The sequence below is a fragment of the Cimex lectularius genome, unplaced genomic scaffold, assembly GCF_000648675.2.
Source record: "Cimex lectularius strain Harlan isolate CLEC.00 unplaced genomic scaffold, Clec_2.1 scaffold106, whole genome shotgun sequence".
Taxonomy (NCBI): Eukaryota; Metazoa; Arthropoda; class Insecta; order Hemiptera; family Cimicidae; genus Cimex; species Cimex lectularius.
Window position 1 is genome coordinate 1,133,296 of NW_019392769.1, and position 18,408 is coordinate 1,151,703.

The window sequence follows — 18,408 nt, forward strand, 5'->3', positions numbered from 1 at the left end:
GGAGGTCGTGACGGTCTGGCTTGACGTAGGTTTTAGAAAAACATCTTCTTTATCGTGCCAATGTTTCGATCTTTATTGAAATCATCTTCAGGGCTCAAAGTGTTTGTTTTCCGTGTAGATGTGTCATTCTTGTCTGTCATGTTGAGAGTGTTGAGTTTATATTTATCTTGACTTTTTGACCATCTTTTGATTACTTTAATCAACAATTAATTTATCAGCTAGTTGATTGAATAATTAGTGAAACCTAAGTCTGCCCTAACGGCGTGCTCAACAACACTTCTGCAACACTCAAACGTGTTGCGGGTTTAGTATACTCGGCCACCGAGACTATGTTACAGAAATATCTCGTCACAGAAACCACGTGAACACGATACACAAGAATGATACTTCTAAACGGAAAACAAACACTTTGAGTCCTGAAGATGATCTCAATAAAGATCGAATAAACGATAAAGAAACTGTCTTTCTAAAACCTACGTCACTCCAGACCGCATCTTACGATCTCCGAATAATCATCAAGTAACGGTCACTAAACACCACACATTTAAAGACTAAATTGAACGATTATTTATGAGATCACTGGAAAAAGTAAGCACATTTATAATGCCATGTCAAATGATAAAATTCCGTATGAATAATGTTCTATTTGCATTGGTATTCTTCAAAAGGGCAGAAATATCGATAACGAATTATCATTATTTCTACTTAACTTGTCTTTAGGCATGATTGAGCAACACAGTTCAATAATTCGTTTTCAAAAGGTGTTGTTTAATTGAACTCAAAATTACTGTTATATATTGTTTATTTTCATATTTTCTTTGTAATCCTTTAGCATAAATTCTAAAATGGAATAGAACGTCGAATAAACAATACAAAACTGGTCTTAATTATTTTAAGTTTAACAAAAAATACGCTAAAATGTTGCGAAGTTAGATAGAATTTCCTGTGAATTCGTCTTTTTGAATTTGTCAAACTAAGCAGCTCTCATTTCAGAAAGCCGCCGGGTTGACTCAATGAGGAGTTAAAGGATAAATGGATCCTACTTGACACACCATAAAAGCAGAGAGTAATGTTGATAAATTGCATTTCTAAGTGGATCTGGAAATGTTTGCAGCGTTTTTCATTGTTGCCCACCTCGCGTTTCCCAAGAAAGTTTGAAATTAAAGCTAATTGATTTCACCTCTGGCCTCGGTCATCTGCGACTCGGCCTTTTCAAGCCCGCGATGAATAATCAGAACTTAAACGCGGATTCTGAGAAGCAAGGGATCATCGAGTGAGATATAGCAGATTGTAATTAAACTTATCCAGGGATAAGGTAGTAATATATACCTCGGTTTAGGTGTTATATTTCATTAAGTTTGTAAAATCTAAACGCACAGCTTCTGAAGCTTCGTGAATATACCACTCAGGTTATATTAAACAAGTTCAACCTACATAAATAAACTATATTTCTTAAAATGTAAGTTTGACCAGGGAGCGTGAACGAAAAAGAAGTGGAACACAATTTTTTTTCTCGATATTATCGTTTCAACCAGTTGAAAAAAAAATCATTTGTCCAATTTACTGTTTCCATATTTAAAATTATACAGTAATAATAATAATAATAGAAGAGTTTTGCCTTCCAAATTAAGAATTTTAAAAGGATAAATTAAAGCTTGGATGGCAATAGGATAAATTAGTTTACGAGTGAATGTTTAGAGTCAGAGCTTCATAGCACTCAGAAGGGATGTAGCTAAACTAAGATAGAAGGTTTGGATGTTAGGGCGTGAAATTACCTTAGCCGTTAAAGTGCCCTTAAATAATAATAATAATAATAATAATAAAAGTGTTTGTTTTTTCTATAGCATAATATCTTTAACTCTATAGATTTTTAATTAAATGTTGATATGTAACAATTATTACATAGCGAAGCTCAGTATTATTGTCGAATAACCGGAAAAAACAAATACAATAAAATATTACACAATACATTCACAAAACCAATAAGACACCACAAGAATAGCGCCACAATTTACGCCCTAAAGATGACCCGAATAAAGGTCGAAACGTAGACAAAAAAAATGAAAAAGGAGTGTTTATCTAAACTACTTCATTCTTGACCGCTCCTCACGACTTCAACAAATTGTGAAACAACAGGTCACTAAGAAACACATCAAATATTATATTTCACATAACATGGTGGCTTAATTTGTTTTGATAAATAATTAGTTTCTTGTTTTGTTTTTTTTTTTTTTTTTTTTTTTTTNAAGATCAGACTTCTTTCCATACTCCACTGGGTGTTTTAAACCATAACAAATAGCTGCTATATTTTCTATTCTTTTTCTTTCTTTTTCTTTTTTTTTTTTTTTTTTTTTTTTTTGTTACATTGTCGATTCAGTCCAATCGACTTTTTTTATTCAGATTTTATTTATCTCGGCTTAAACCGAGTTTCTAACTACGTTTTACAAAGAAGGAGCCGTGTTCAGGTGTAGCTGGAGTGGTATGGCTGGGCGAGGAACAACCATTGGCAATGTGGTTGCCTAGAATTTATTGGCAAAGCTCGCTGCAGAATTAATGTATAGCAAAATTTTATTGTTGTAGGAACATTACTGATTAAAACGAAAGACGTCAAAGGAAGTTCAAACCCTCAGAAATGGTGGCATCATGCATCTTCTCCAAATAACACAGAGTTCAATATTTTCTATATTTTTTGAATAGTTCAGTTATACACGGGCAATAATTAGCCATCCGACGATGACATAAGAAATTATCTTTAACTTTACATCAAGAAACGACCGGTGTTTTGTCACAGAGGTGTACGATTTTAACCGACGGAGGACCACCCGAACGTAATCGGGAGGCGTAGAAAAAACATAAAATAAAACAGTTTTTAAAATAAAAAATGATTGACATAAAACATAAAGAAATGAAATAATAAAGACTCACTAATCTGTTGTTGTGGCGAATGATAAAAGGTGGGCAGGAAATAGAAGGATCCAGGAGCGATGAAAAATAGGGTATTTGGGGAGGACGGCCGACTTGCAAGTACCAGCAACTCCGGCGTTTTGGCGAGGTGTAAAATCAACCCAGAAAAAAATTCCAAGCGATGCTAGAAGAGATTTCACAGAAAGCGGTCTGTAGAAAAGCGTTTGCGGGTTCAACACAAAAAATAGAAAAAATGGAAAGCGGAGCGTGCTGAGACGAACAAGGCCCGGTCATAAAAGCGACTGTGTGGCACCCGGAGTGGGGCGGCCAATCCTTTAGATCGGGCTTCCCGGATAATAAGTAAATGATAAACAAAATAGGCGGGCGGTTCTTTAAAATAAAAATGAAAATCCGAACAGTATGGAAAACCGGTAGGTGAGCAATCACAGGTTATGAGGTGACCTAGATTATATTGACAGTGCGCCGTGAGGAGCTTGCAATATTCTAAAGTTTATCGTTGGAGATTGTCGATCATAATCCACCCAGTCATGTTGATAACCATGGTTGTAGGAAAATGTAGAATAATGGTATACGCTAGAATACTTATTTACTACGAAGAAACTGGCATATCTCCACTTCACATAAAAACACATCATGGATTTTTATCCTAAACTTCTCTATTCCTAATCCTAGCCTAGCATACCCTAACCCTGCCTAATTTAACCTTACCCAGACCTTGCGCACTGTAACACGAAATCGATGATCCCACAAAACAATTTGTGTGAACAGTCAAAAAGTATAACCGTGTAAAAAAGTGTATGGGGTTATATGAGTATGGGTTACCCAGGAGATGAGAAGGTACTGGCTAAACTATTGACTGCACTCTATTGATAAATACCTCGGCAGGGTAAGTGTTGTAGAGAACACACTTCTTACTTTCCAAAAAAGTTTTATAAAATTAGCAAAGAGCAAAGCTGTTATGGAAAGGTGATCAAATTCAGAGATAACCGTAGAAGCAAGTTCATGTCCATTGTTGAAAATAGAATGTGAATTATATGAACCACTCTTGTAACTTTGAAACTGTGTAGTTTAATCACCTTATCAATATTATAAGTGCAAGTAAGTCCGAAATAGTAAACCTGTAGGGGTATCAAATTATTTTTAACCCCCTTTGCCAAGAAAATACCGTGTTTAAAGTATGGATCGAGATATTGATGTTTAAGACTATGGATCAATTAAGTCTAACAGCAAGGTTACTGTCGCTGGGACAAAAAAGGCATTTCGTCAAAATAAACATTTGTTATGACCAAAATTTATGGTGGGTGTTGATCTTTGAACCGGCACTGGGTCACTTACTGGGTCCATCTCACTCGCTCAGACAGATCCTACCGGTGGAGGGGCGAGTTATTATAGGTACTCGACTAGTTCAACTTGATCTTAATTACCTATCGGTTCAAAAATCGAACCCAACACGTAAAAATACTTTCTGAAAGTAATAATACACAAAAAACATCGAAAAAGTTTGTGTTTTTGCCGGATGGTAGATTTTCACCTACTGGTTGAGTGGCGAGTTGAGTTACTGGACTGTTCAACTTTAGCTCAGTTACCTATCGATTCAAAAATCTTAGTTAATATGTAAAAATACTTTCTGAAACTAATGAAATATCTAAAATACCAAAACCATGGAAAAGTATATGTTTTTACCGGCTTTTTTTAAATAAAAAAATTGTATTCTTAAAGATTTTTAAGATGAATAAAGAAGCAAGAGGAAGGTTCAGTTCATACAGCAGCCTATATGCCAAACTTTATCAAAATCGTGTATACCAACTTCAAGGGTGTTTGCTATGAAGTCTCCGATCCTAGTAGAATTTAAAAAATCATGCCCCCCTTAATCCTTTGCTAAATTTTATCATTTTGTGTTGATTGTTTTTATTTTTATTTTAAAGTCAAATTCACTTAGAAATTACAGTTTCTTCCATTTCAAAATCTTAAGATATAAACTAATAAGGTACCCTGTAGGCCGAGACACATCCCAATTTAGACCAAAACATCATAACTCCGAATAATGTCATAGACCTAGACAATACTAAGTATTTAGCATATATTATTGGTACCATAAAAGCTTTTTTTTTAAGTATTCGACGATTAGAAACAACAGACCATACAGGGTCGGTTTGTTCTTATCTCAGTTCGCCTTTAGGCTTCAAAACAAGTTCAGCACAATCTATCACATAATGCTTTCGCTTTTATAGATTTTAGTATAATTGCCGCTTGAGGTTGGGAATACCTATCTAAAAAATTAGTGCCAAATCAAAAATATTAGGGAGTTAAGATGATTTTTTTAAGGTTTTTTAATAAGCGAGTTATTTGTTTTAAGTATATATATAAAGTGGAAGGTTTATGGGCCGACAAACAGCGGAGGTCATCGCCGGCCCTCCGCGTGTATTCTTTCTCTTTCCTGTCTTTCTCGCGTATTTTGTATTGAACTGCAGCCATTTGAGCATCTCGATCTGGTTACTGACTCTCTGCTTTTACTTGTATATTACGTCGTTATTTTAAAAAGTTAGCCTCTTGTTAGTACCTCAGGTTGTCAATTTAAGAATAGATACACAACATACAATACACAACATATATATCGCCACAAACATAGAAGTCTGGTAACATTCACTCCCCCAGAGTACTCGATATTCCTCGGGGCGGGGCCGAACCCACTCCATTCGTGCTAATAACTTACTTTTGCTCCCCAGACATCACACACTCACCCCAGAGTACTCGATATTCCTCGGGGCGGGGTAAATAACCCCTTCCTTTCACGCTAATAAATTACATTCATCCTAATATATTAACATAAACACCATACAAACACGACACAAACTCTTCAGACACAACACAAGCACAGCACAAACACACATAAACTATATACAATTGAAAATCCCTATAGCCCTGAGGTACCGGTACAGCGATTTGTGCCCGCTGCCGTGCCCCAAGACTACGCACAGGCCCGATGATATTCCAAAATATTGCCTATAAACGTCGAGCCTTCTACAATTGAAAAGGTGCTCGACTGTTACTCTATCCTTGCACAATGGGCAATTATGCGGTCGCTTTCCTGCTAGAAGGTGCCCGTGCGTAATTCTTGTATGACCTATGCGTAGGCTTGTCAGTATGACCTTTTCCCTTTTTTACCCATCTTCCGTGAACCAGGGACCGACGTCTTTCTTAACCTGCCACAGTTTGGCAGGGTTATTTCTATTTTTCCGAGCCCAGCGGTTTTTCCATTCTTCTTTTATCGTATTTGATATTAATAATTTGAGGTCCGCTGGGCGTATTGGTTGGAAAGCGTCGTGAGGTCCTCTGGCTGCTTTGTTTTAAGTAATTGTTTGTATTGTTTTTTATATACAGTAGAAATCCGTTTATCCGGACTTGAAGGGACCGGGACTCGTCCGGATAATCCGAAAATTTGTCAGTTTATTAATATCGTGTCATAAAAACGAAAAAAACATACATACGAAAGGGAACACTTTTATTCATATATCATGTAACATTTAAAGTGGTAGATAGTTTTTATTAGTTTTATTTTTGTTTAAGTCCGGACACGCGTTTCTCGAAAAATTTATACGAAAAAAATACCTAATAAAAATGCGTGGTGTTTACTGTCCATTAGACAATGATTATTTGGAGATCGTGAGATGCGGTCAGGTGTGACGTAGGTTTTAGAAAAACATTTTCTTTATCGTACCAACGTTTCGATCTTTATTGAGATCATCTTCAGGGCTCAAAGTGTTTGTTTTCCGTGTAGATGTGTCATTCTTGTCTGTCGTGTTGAGAGTGTTGAGTTTATATTTATCTTTAACTTCCAGTCTTCTTGTCTTTCTGACCATCTTTTGATTACTTTAATCTTAAACAATTAATTTATCAGCTAGTTGATGGAATAATTAGTGCAACCTAAATCTGCCCTAACGGCGTGCTCAACAACACTTCTGCAACACTCAAACGTGTTGCGGGTTTAGTATACTCGTGGCACCGATACTATGTTACAGAAATATCTCTTCACAGAAACCACGTGAACACGATACACAAGAATGGCAGGTTTACACGGAAAACAAACTCTTTGAGTCCTGAAGATGATCTCAATAAAGATGGAAACGTTGGCACGGTAAAGAAACTGTTTTCCCAAAACCTACGTCACACCAGACCGCACCTCATGATCTCCAAATAATCCTAATAAAAATATACGTAATAAAAAAACCTTTTTAATGAAAGCCAACATACGAACAACAGGAGACAATAATTTCTAGTTTTTGTAAATAGTATACATTTATTTAATAGTATACATATTTTGAAATTTGTTTTTTATTTTATTTATTTATTTTTGATAAAAACGTGCCTCTCCGGCCTCTTCGATCGTGTAACTAGTGGAAGGGCGATTTGGAGCCTTTACTAATTTCGAACGACAAATTAAAGGTCCCATAGTCGAATTATGAATTTTTAAAAATTAATATACATAGAATTATGAAATGAGAATTATGAAACATTTATAAAAAATGTGTGGTGTTTAATGACTGTTAATTAATGATTATTTGGAGATCGCGGGACTATACCACTATACACTACTATACCAGACCGCATCTCACGATCTCCAAAAAATTTATAAAAAACATTTTAACAAACGGGTCCGGAGATTTCGGAAGTACGGATAAACGGGTTTACACTGTATATAATTTTGTCTGCCTACCTTCACTAGGTTGGCTTTTAGTGCTGGCATTGTAAGATTTTAGTCGTATGCATCCATCTGATTTGGTTTTTAAGGAGATGCTTTAACGTCTCTGCAAATCAGGTCCTGAAATCCAGTATAATTTAAAGTTGAAGCTGTTAAATAAAATTCGGGGTGGGCCCATCCTAGTGTTCCACTAAGTTAACGCCAGTCCTCACGTCTCATTGACGACTTGGCTCGGATGTTCCGCCTCATCCGCCTCCACACCTTCGGGTTTTCGTCTCTACGGAATTGCCTTGGTGAGAAGCGTATCGACTCGCTGGATTTCAGCCAAAACCGTGCTGTGAAGTCAATCGGCCGAAAGGACAAGTTTTGTTAAAAGGGAATAATGAGCTTACCCGGAATATGTCAAAAGGTTGGGATAATTAAGAGCAAATGAGCAATTGGTAAAGTTCTATTATTAATTAATACGAAATAATCCTGAAGATAGCAAAATATATATATAAAATAAAATCGATAATCTGATTCCCTGACCAACTATCCAATAATTAAAATTTGTAAATAAACATCGATAAGTAATTACGATGAAAACCATTTCATAAAGTGGAGTAAAAGTATTAAATTTGGCCAAAACAAACCATATTTATTCAGAAATCGTGAGATGCAGTCTGGTGTGATGTACGTTTCAGAAAAACATTTTCTGTATCGTGCCAACGTTTCGATCTTTATTGAGATCATCTTCAGGGCCTGGGATTTACAAACATTGTTTACATTTAACAAATACATTTAGGATGTAGACAAGTGAATTTATACAATGCAAAATATATTTTTTATATTCAATCAAAGTATTTCTACTCACTCAAAGTGTTTGTCTTCTGTGTAATTGTGCCATTCTTGCGTGTAGTGTTGAGAGTGCCAGCGAGATTTTGCTGTTTTATGTTTATATACGTTGAATTTTGAAGGGGTGGGGAAGGAAGTCGGTATAGAAAAGACATTTTTGTATAAGGCGTCGGCTTCTTTGAGGTGACCTACATCACACCAGACCACAACTCACGATTTCTGAATAATTATCGATTAACGGTCACTAATCACCTCACATTTCTACGCGAGAACAAACCATATTCTTGTACAATTAATTCATGGTTGTAAATGGTAACCATTTATTAATTTGATTATTTTTTCTAAATATTTCATTTACTATATTTTAAAAGTGAAAAATAAAAGAACGATAAAGTATGCAAGGTAAGGTATACGAAAATATAGTCTACATTTGAGTCAGTAGTCTTTGAAACGGCTTGTTATTTTGCTGTAATCTGTCTGAACATCTAGTAAAGTTTCTCCGTTGTAAAGTAATGTAAAAAAGGTTTTTCAAAAGATTGGCAACTGGAGAACTACTACATAAATAGTTGAGAGGCGGTGAAAAACGATCCACCAACAAATGCTAAATCCGGATTCAATCGGAATGAAATAATGATGTAAGTTAAATTGGAAAAGGTTTCTTTGTGCGTTTCTTCGAAATTAAACTTGAATTCAAACATCGTGATTGCAAAAAGGTTTAAGTCGGCAATTGCAAAAAGGTGTTACCCGCTCTAACAACAATTTCATGTAGACAAAACGTTCTTGACGAGAAAGACTTCGATTTAGGGTTTTGTCAGGCCTTGAGTTTGGGTAAAAAGGTTAACTTATTAACCCGATGGATTTAAGCAAGGTAAAATGTGTCCACACGTTATGTTGGGTCATCTTCAGTCCTTTGTTCTGCTAATGTAGCTCTTCCAAATTACGTACAATCATCTTAATTACTTTTTCCACGTTTTGATCCGCAACATTTTATAAAATAGATAACGTCACACTAAAAATGTTTATTAAAGAAAACAAAACATTGATAGAAATTCTGTTCATGTCGACAGGCCCATTAGTTGAATGTTAGCAACAATAAACTAAATTTTGAGACTTTTCCCTGTGTCTGCGGGGGTGAAGAACCTGAAATTTGGTCGTTTCGGATCATCTGCCTATTGTCGCTAGACTCTTCACTCATAGACGTGTTTCAGCTTCTTTCGCTCGATTTATTTATTTATTCGATTCTACCAATTTAATTACTGTGTAACCCACCTAAGAAACAATCCTGCCACATTCAGCTTCATAGAGTTTACAAAGCGCTCAAATATTTTGATCTATTGCACACCAATGGATGCATCAAGAACCTCCTGCTGATTTACTACCAGAAAATAAAAGAATAGATTGTAATGAAAAAGCGTACAAACTTCCTTCGCAACGAACGTCTTCATGGATAAAATAGGAAACAGAAATTCAATTTTTAACTAATTAAATCAATTTTTATTAGAATACAAGTAATAGACACATGGTTATATTAATCATAGGGCCTTCACAATAAACTGTGTGGCTATTTTCGTGTTTCTCAAATCCTAGATGTTTTGGTCTATCAGGCATGTTTCGGCTTCTCCCAATCTTCAGTGCTTGAATTGTAATGTTTACTGGATGAGGAGAATAAGCTTAAGCGTATTTGGTCATCCGGGCCGGATAAAATAAAACGAACGTATATATGTATATCGGAACGCAATCTTTGTCCTGGTAGTCTGTTTTTGCTTTAGATGGTTGGCTGAATCTTTAAAGAAATTTTGTCAGCCATAAGGATATTTTCATAAGGATACGATTTCAATAAGGATAGAAAGATCGTCGTTCTTCTAGCTCATCTAATTTGGCCTATCTGTTCAGTTTTACATGCTTGTTTATCCTGTTTGATACCTAAACTTATTATTGATGTTTAGTCTGTAATACCCACATCTTCATTTCGGCTTCTTCAGTGGTTAATCTGTTTCTTTAATTTTAAAAAGTGATCACCATGCAGACCTCGACCATATTTCAGATTTACTAACTCTTTTTATCTAGAAATAGTCTCTTAGGGAATAGTAACACATGGAATTGAACGTTATCGGTAATTGGCACTGCCAAATGTATGATCCGTATGCACCACCCTTCGTCAAGATCAATCCAATAATCCAGTTTCGCCCCCCATCGCGACACATCCCAGTCAGTGAAGAAGAGGACAAAATCATATCCGATAATGGTTACATCAACCTCATATTTTATCATAAACGTTGAGCAAACCAACCCTAGTTACACTTTATATGAACCCCTTAAAAACCCAGGCTTCTGATCTGTCGAAATGGTGATCCACCAGAACTTGTAAAGACACATCTAGCAAAGATATTAGGTCTTCAGTACCAACAGCGTCTCCATCTCAAAAACCGACCCTCTAGAGATATCAAACACCACCATTTTGATCAATATTGGTCATAAAATGAAATCAGGAAATTGGGAATTACATTCCAAACGCACACGCATATAGATAATTGAGGAGATCTTGTTTTGATGTTTAAAAAGCAAATCTAGCAAACCCTGGTTGCTAATGAGACTACTTTGTTAAACTTCGCACTTAAGGGTCTCCTAGAAAACCGGGATTAAAGTTTCGATAAAACTTTAGAGCCGAACGACCATAATAGACATGATTCACTAAAACGAAGAACAGATCTCCACTTAATCGGTCAGATGCACTGTTTTATCGCCCTGCCCATGAGCCCATCAGACATCCAGATTCCTTTAGTGTACTAAAATATAATCTTTCCAAGTTTATCCTAGGACCAATTTTGTTATGGGTTCACTCATCATGGCAGTCAAGTTTCAAAAAAAATAATACTAGACTTTGCCTCTTTCATTCCGTTTCATGACCACGCCATATTAGCTTATCAAAAGATACATGTTATCTATGAATTGTTAGTTACCAAATAAAAACACTTAAAGCATATTTTATCATTAAATTAATTATTTAATTAAAACTTATCAAACTTTCTGATTTTACATTGATATCAAACTTAGCCAATTTTGAACATGGTGAATCATCGAGCATCTAGATGCTTAGATTTCTTATCCTAGAATATATTTTTCATATTAATTTTAAAATTATTTCTATCAGCTTTAAGTAGGCTGAAACACCTAAAAACGGACGGTTTTAGTCTGTTACCCAGTCTCAGGCTTGTTTTGTACAGTACAAATAATTAATGATTATTCGGAGATCGTGAGATGCGGTCTGGTGTGATGTAGGTTTCAGAAAAACATTTTCTTTATCGTGCCAACGTTTCCATCTTTATTGAGAACATCTTCAGTGCCTGGGATGGCACTAATCACCACATACAAATATTTAATTCAATTTTGTTTGCAACTGCCTAATTTTTTTTTGTTTAATTTTTTTCATATGAAAACGCCATCAGCTAACTGTGCGAACTAAACCGTTACAGATGAGTGTCAGTGCCATGTAACGTCGGATAAGGCAAATTTGGAATAGTTACTATTTAAACGAACTAAAAACTCAGCTTCTTTCAATTTTAATAATGTCATTATTAGTTTTCCACATCCAAAATGTAATTGTTATATGTAAACAATGTTTGTAAATCCCAGGCCCTAAGATGATCTCAATAAAGATTGAAACGTTGGCACGATAAAGAAAATGTTTTTCTGAAACCTACATCACACCAGACCGCATCTCACGATTTCTAAATAAATATCGATTAAAGGTCACTAATCACCACACATTAGTTTAAAATATATTTTTTACATAGAATGTTGAAGTTTTTCTTTCATCATATTTTCCAACTGGACAAATAGGGATGAAAAAGATACCAACCGTCTAAAACAAAGTGTACAACTAGAAAATAATTTTATTATTGGTGGTGATGTTGGTCTGTGAGTCGTAAATAAATCAAGTCTTAGCTAAGCAGTTCAAAACATCAATCACAAAGTTGTTCAAAATTAGTTAGGGATGGTCTTCAAGGTCGCCAAGTCCTGCTATATCACCCCAACTCCATAATGGCATCAGAGGCACTGTGTCCTGGGAAACGTTAGCTAAGTACTACAAGTTTGTTTTGGTTATGAATTCGTTAGAGGACGAAATGTGAGATTTCGGGCCTCAAAGCGGTTATTGTTTAGCCTTTATCCACAAATGCTGAGAAATACACGGGATCAGGGATGCTTAGTTTTCTGATGATACCCGAAGTCCTATCATCACGTACTCGCTGGTGGTTAGATAAACCTCGTTGATCCGGGAGATCACGCGCTCTATTAAGGCAAATGTAGTTCTCTACGTCTCCAAATCTTTTTGTTCTGGAATTAGAATTGGAAAGACGGATTTATTAACTAATTCGCTCTTATTGTTTATAAAATTGTTAAATAAAAAATATAAAATCTCTAATTTTTGACTAAAAACAATTATTTTTTAATGCATTATCTAGCGGAATTGTATAAGGCAAAAAAATAGAATTTGCATAATCAACAATTTTTCGCATAAAAGTAAGATCCTAAAGAGAAATTTACGGTAAATATAAAACAAAAAAATTACCTCATGTTGAAGTTTGGGTGAACGACGCAAAACGCACTATTTACCCCAACAAAGTCACGTTTGAATTAAGAGGAAGACTTTTTTTCCAAATAAGTCTTCATTTAATTATACGCCTTTTTCTTACAGTAACATTATAAAATTTTACCCCTTTTCCAAAATACGTGGTAATTTTGTTACACAATGTAATAAGAATAAAATAACTAAAGGCCTTTCGTTCGTTTTTGTCCTCCCAGAACTTATCCGACGAACTAACTCCTTGATGTGTTTTCGAACTAAAGTTTTTTCCATTAATAGAGCAGTGCCCAAAATAAGCAACAAAAACTGAAGGATCAAAGTCAGCCGAATGATGGAATAGCACAGCCCAGCCAAGCTCCAACGATTTCTGGCATTTCTGCAAAGACATCTGGCAAGAATGGTTTGGTAGAAAATTGATCAAAATATCGGAATACCATTTTTTGATATAATGAATTTAACTAACAATTAATTACATGGTTGTGCTCATAAAATTTAACTAACAATTTATTTCATTGTTTTGTTCATAAAATCACACCATTTTCATCGAGTAACGTCAGAACAGGAGACTCATATTTTTTGTAGTTTGTTTCAAACTAAGTATATGTAATTTTGTCGTTATATGAATTACAACATTCCTATTTGAATATAAACCAAATTAAACGAGATCAAAAATTCATAAGTTTTTATAAAAATTATTTAATTATGATGGTTAGGAAGAAAATTGATCAAAACACCGAAATAACTTTATTCAAAACAATTAAGTTTAACAAACAATTTATTAAATCTTTTTAAAAAGGATTGAACTCCACACACCCCATCGTTTAGAATTTCTAACAATTTATTACGTGGTTTTGCTCATAAAATTTAACTAACAATTTATTGCATTGTTTTGTTCATAAAATTACACCATTTTCGTCAAGTAACATCAGAACAGGACACTCATATTTTTTGTAGTTTATTTCAAACTAAGTATATGTAATTTTGTCGTTATATGAATTACAACATTCCTATTTGAATGTAAACCAAATTAAACGAGATCAAAAATTCATAAGTTTTTATAAAAATTATTTAATTATGATGGTTAGGAAGAAAATTGATCAAAACACCGAAATAACTTTATTCAAAACAATTAAGTTTAACAAACAATTTATTAAATCTTTTTAAAAAGGATTGAACTCCACACACCCCATCGTTTAGAATTTCTAACAATTTATTACGTGGTTTTGCTCATAAAATTTAACTAACAATTTATTGCATTGTTTTGTTCATAAAATTACACCATTTTCGTCAAGTAACATCAGAACAGGACACTCATATTTTTTGTAGTTTATTTCAAACTAAGTATATGTAATTTTGTCGTTATATGAATTACAACATTCCTATTTGAATGTAAACCAAATTAAACGAGATCAAAAATTCATAAGTTTTTATAAAAATTATTTAATTATGATGGTTAGGAAGAAAATTGATCAAAACACCGTAATAACTTTATTCAAAACAATTAAGTTTAACAAAAAAATTATTACGTGATTGTGCTCATAAAATTTAACTAACAATTTATTACATGGTTTAGCTTAAAATAATAGATTAAGAACAAAAGAGGCGTTGCGATTGTGATACTGATTTGTGATAACACTCTGTGTGACTGTACGTGGCGTGCGCTTGACGTCGCATAGATGTGATAAGATACCAAAAAGTGGCAAGGCGTCGGGTAGCGTAGCATAGCGTTGCATCGGGTGTGTTCCCCGCTTTACCTAGATCGTTTGCAACAAGCATGGCCATAACATTGGATGCAAAAAAACTTTTTTGCCTTTACTTCATACATAGACATTATCACATTGTACTATTAAATATAAAGTCCTAAGACACCCAATCATGAATTCTATAAAATTATTATTTTAATTTTTTGCTGAAATATCATATTATATGGACTTCCTATGATTAAATTTTCACCAAATAAGGATCATTTTTATTGTTATAGTGTCTTAAATGTTCCGCTTTTTATATATCTCTAACAATAATGCTCATCCTCATCTAAATAACACAGGAAGATAAAACGAGCCTTTCTGGGTAGAACATGTTTAATTCAATTCAATGTAAATATAGAGTATGTGAGAGAAAAAAAAACAAGTCCTACGTCAGAATATGAAAATGTATCAAAATTTACTGTCATTTTATTTTTTATTTTTTTCAATTTAATGTAGAAAATGTATTTAGCTATGCAACAGCACAACACGCGCTTCTGTGCAAAAAGAGTCTCACGTGCAAAGTCCGTTCACAAAAAGAAATATTTAAAAAAAACGCTTAAAAATAAAAAGTAATTGTGTTCTGTTGAAAGAAATCACGTCTCCGGAATATTTGCAAAAGAAAGAGGACAATAAGAAAATGGCTCGGCAGGAAACTGTGATACCCGTGAACGGACATCAGGACAATAACAGAATAAAAGAAGTCAACGAAAGTAAGTCCTTAAAAATAAGCTCTTTTCCTTTGATCAATCAAAAGGTGCTTAATATAAAAACATGAATGAGTTGACGTATACATGCATGATTCCATTCGCTTTATCTACTCGGAAAAAATAATTAGTCAATTGGTTTTGTAACATGTTTTGAAAAAAGTCGCAACAAACTTGGATTTGTGAGAACGAAGTTGGAAATTTTAAAATTTTCTCATGCTTTGTTGCTTCGCAGGTCCTCTGAATGTATGTGACATGTCAGCTTTTATTAAAACAGTCGAATTAATGGGTTTTCTGTTTGCAGTCGCCGGACTGCCTGGACATTGCAACAAGGACTGCGTACTTATACTCTTCATGGCCGGCGGATGCGTTAGTCTAGTTTTGTCCTCGGTTATTTTCGTTATATCTTCCAGGTGGGTTTGGGTCGTTTTAAAAATAACCACTTACAAAGTTTGTTACATTAAATAAGTAAATTATATGTATTGTAGAAAGTGCTGGCCTAAGAAAAAGGAAAGATTGAGGGATGAGAGATTTTCTACTAATTCTCTCCTGACTAGGCCTGAGATCGAACTCGCACCAAACATCGAACTTCTTCCCACGGTAAGTGACTTTTCGAAAAAAAAAATGCATTGATAAGTTGAAAATTTACTGGCATTCGTGGTATACTAAACGTGCTTAAAAACTTTCAATTAATTAATCTTTATGTAAGGTATTGGTTGAGATAAAAAAGTCAATGTCACGAGCGGGATTCGAACCCACGACCTTCGGCTGAATGCGCCGCTGCTCTACCACGCTATGGTGACTTCGATCCACTCTGACACTAACCTTCTTATCTCAACCCATCCTTAAAAACGTTGAGCCTAACACACAATTCACAGCCTACGCGGACGACAACGCGATCTTATCCACAACATCAAAAACAATCCAACTACATCTGGACCTCATTAAACCAAGTTAAACGAGCAAAAAGCCATCGGGTGACTCTTCGCCCGGATAACAGATCTGCCGTACAATCCACATACCTTTGGGCTTTACTTGAATATGACCTACGTGGAACCTTCCTACTAAAATAAAAAGACAAGAACTCAATATAGACAACTAGACACCTATCCCTTAGACTAGTTGCAACTATATTCCAAGCTGTGCAGTTGATGAAAATAAAATAAAGGGTACACGGATCTACAAACTATCGGACATCAGGCTGCACAAGCGCTAATGCCAAACTAGTCTGCGAGGGCGTAAATTGCCTAATGACCCTGGAAAATAAAACACGGTTAGGCTACAGCTGGGTAACGAGACATGAACGTAAAGAAGAAAACTAACAGGTTGACGAAGTAGACAAAGAAGAAGCTGCCCTCTCACCCATGGAACCTAGGCTTGAAGCCCGTCGGCGAGTGTGCTAAAGATGGAGTTGGAAAAATGGCTTGAGAAAGAAAACTTCAGGAATGAAGTCATGACAACCCTATCGCTATATTCAAGCTAAGAGATTCATAAATCACTCAAATAGGAAGGCGAAGGTACTATTACTTACTTTCTCTCAGCCAGGTTTGAGGAAAATTATAAGCTGTCTAAAGACAATAGGCAAAGCCGAAAGTGTCAAGAGAAATCAGAGACATCAGCACTATGGTTAGCCAGTTCGGTAAGGCAGTTCTCACGCCAAGAGAATTGCGTGTAGCAGCACCGAGGAAAGTTCTGCGGGGAAAAAGCGCTCAGTACGATCTTTATCGTAGAGGTTCCACACTAGACCTATATAGGTTGCAGTGGAGTAAAGATTGTAAGTTCAAGGACTTACGGAGTCGAGCTTTAGGGCTCAGCCAAATCCTCCAACATTCAACGAATCCAATCTTTTCTTCCATCCTGGAAGTCCAAAGTTTTCTGCCATATCCTCAACACTCCCTTTTACATTCTATTCTAACGATTCCAAAGGACAGGCATACACCATACGTGGAAAATCTGAACCCATCATGTTTCTACAATTTCCACTCCAAGCAATCCCTCCACCTAAACCACTAGCCCAAGCACTTTGCTTAACGAACTTCCTTCTAAAACTCTACACCTTCTATCCTACCCTATCTTAGTCCCCAAAAAAACAGACTTCCAGCACTTCCTCTCCACCACCCCATGGTCTAACAGATTTTTCAGATTTCTACTATGTACGATTTTCTATCTGCTCAATGACTATTTTTGTACAGATAGTCATACATAAAAAAGTCACTAAATAATGTTTTTGTAGTTTGGTCGTTTTTGTTAATACTCTTCATCTATATTGTGAATCATGGGAACTCAACAAAATGCACATTATGAATGTTTTGAATCATTTTCTGGTTGGAAAAAGCCTGTTCCTGAAGTAGCCAGTAATGTTAATCATACAGCCAAACTGTGAGACTTCTCCATAGGATCTGCGAGGTGCACCTTAGTTTAGTCGTCACCATTTTGGTTTGCCTATCCTCGCTGTTTTGGCCTCTTAGACGATTTTGGCTTCTTGCTATGGATCAGGGAATTAGCGTAAGTTCGTCTGGTCCTCCGGGCCGGATAAGGTATTTTTAGTGCTTAAAATCAAATTAATTCAAATTTTCGAACTAATAAACAACCCCACCATAGAAGATGGTGAAAAGTCAAAACGGGTCGGTCAGACCAAATGGATCAGGAGCGACCTAACTAATAGTTTATCGTGCTACAGACGCTCTAATTTTAGAAAATAATGTCTGATCCTCATGGAAGGTTTACTAATGTTAATTACTATCTAACACCGATTTTAGATTTTGAGAAAAAGACTCCTGTCCCCTTAAACTTTATCGAGTAATTAAGCAGATAATGCTCGAATCTTTTGATTTATTGTACACCAATCATTACTAAAGTAATGGAACGAAGCACCAAGAACCTCCTATTGATTTGCTGCCAGGGAACAAAAAA

The 18,408-nt window shown here is 35.3% G+C and overlaps 1 protein-coding gene across 4 annotated transcripts in view; it reads left to right on the forward strand.

Moving 5' to 3' along the window:
* Positions 1-18,408, forward strand: part of LOC106662253 — a 124,820-nt gene that overhangs the window by 104,751 nt on the left and 1,661 nt on the right. For 2 of the 4 annotated variants that reach the window (XM_024227555.1, XM_024227554.1), the window contains exons 12-14: positions 15,382-15,501; positions 15,800-15,908; positions 15,984-16,095. In XM_024227555.1, coding sequence (XP_024083323.1) covers positions 15,382-15,501; positions 15,800-15,908; positions 15,984-16,095 — 341 coding nt within the window. The remainder of the gene's footprint in view (positions 1-15,381; positions 15,502-15,799; positions 15,909-15,983; positions 16,096-18,408) is intronic. The other 2 variants (XM_024227556.1, XM_024227557.1) reach the window with 1 other exon arrangement.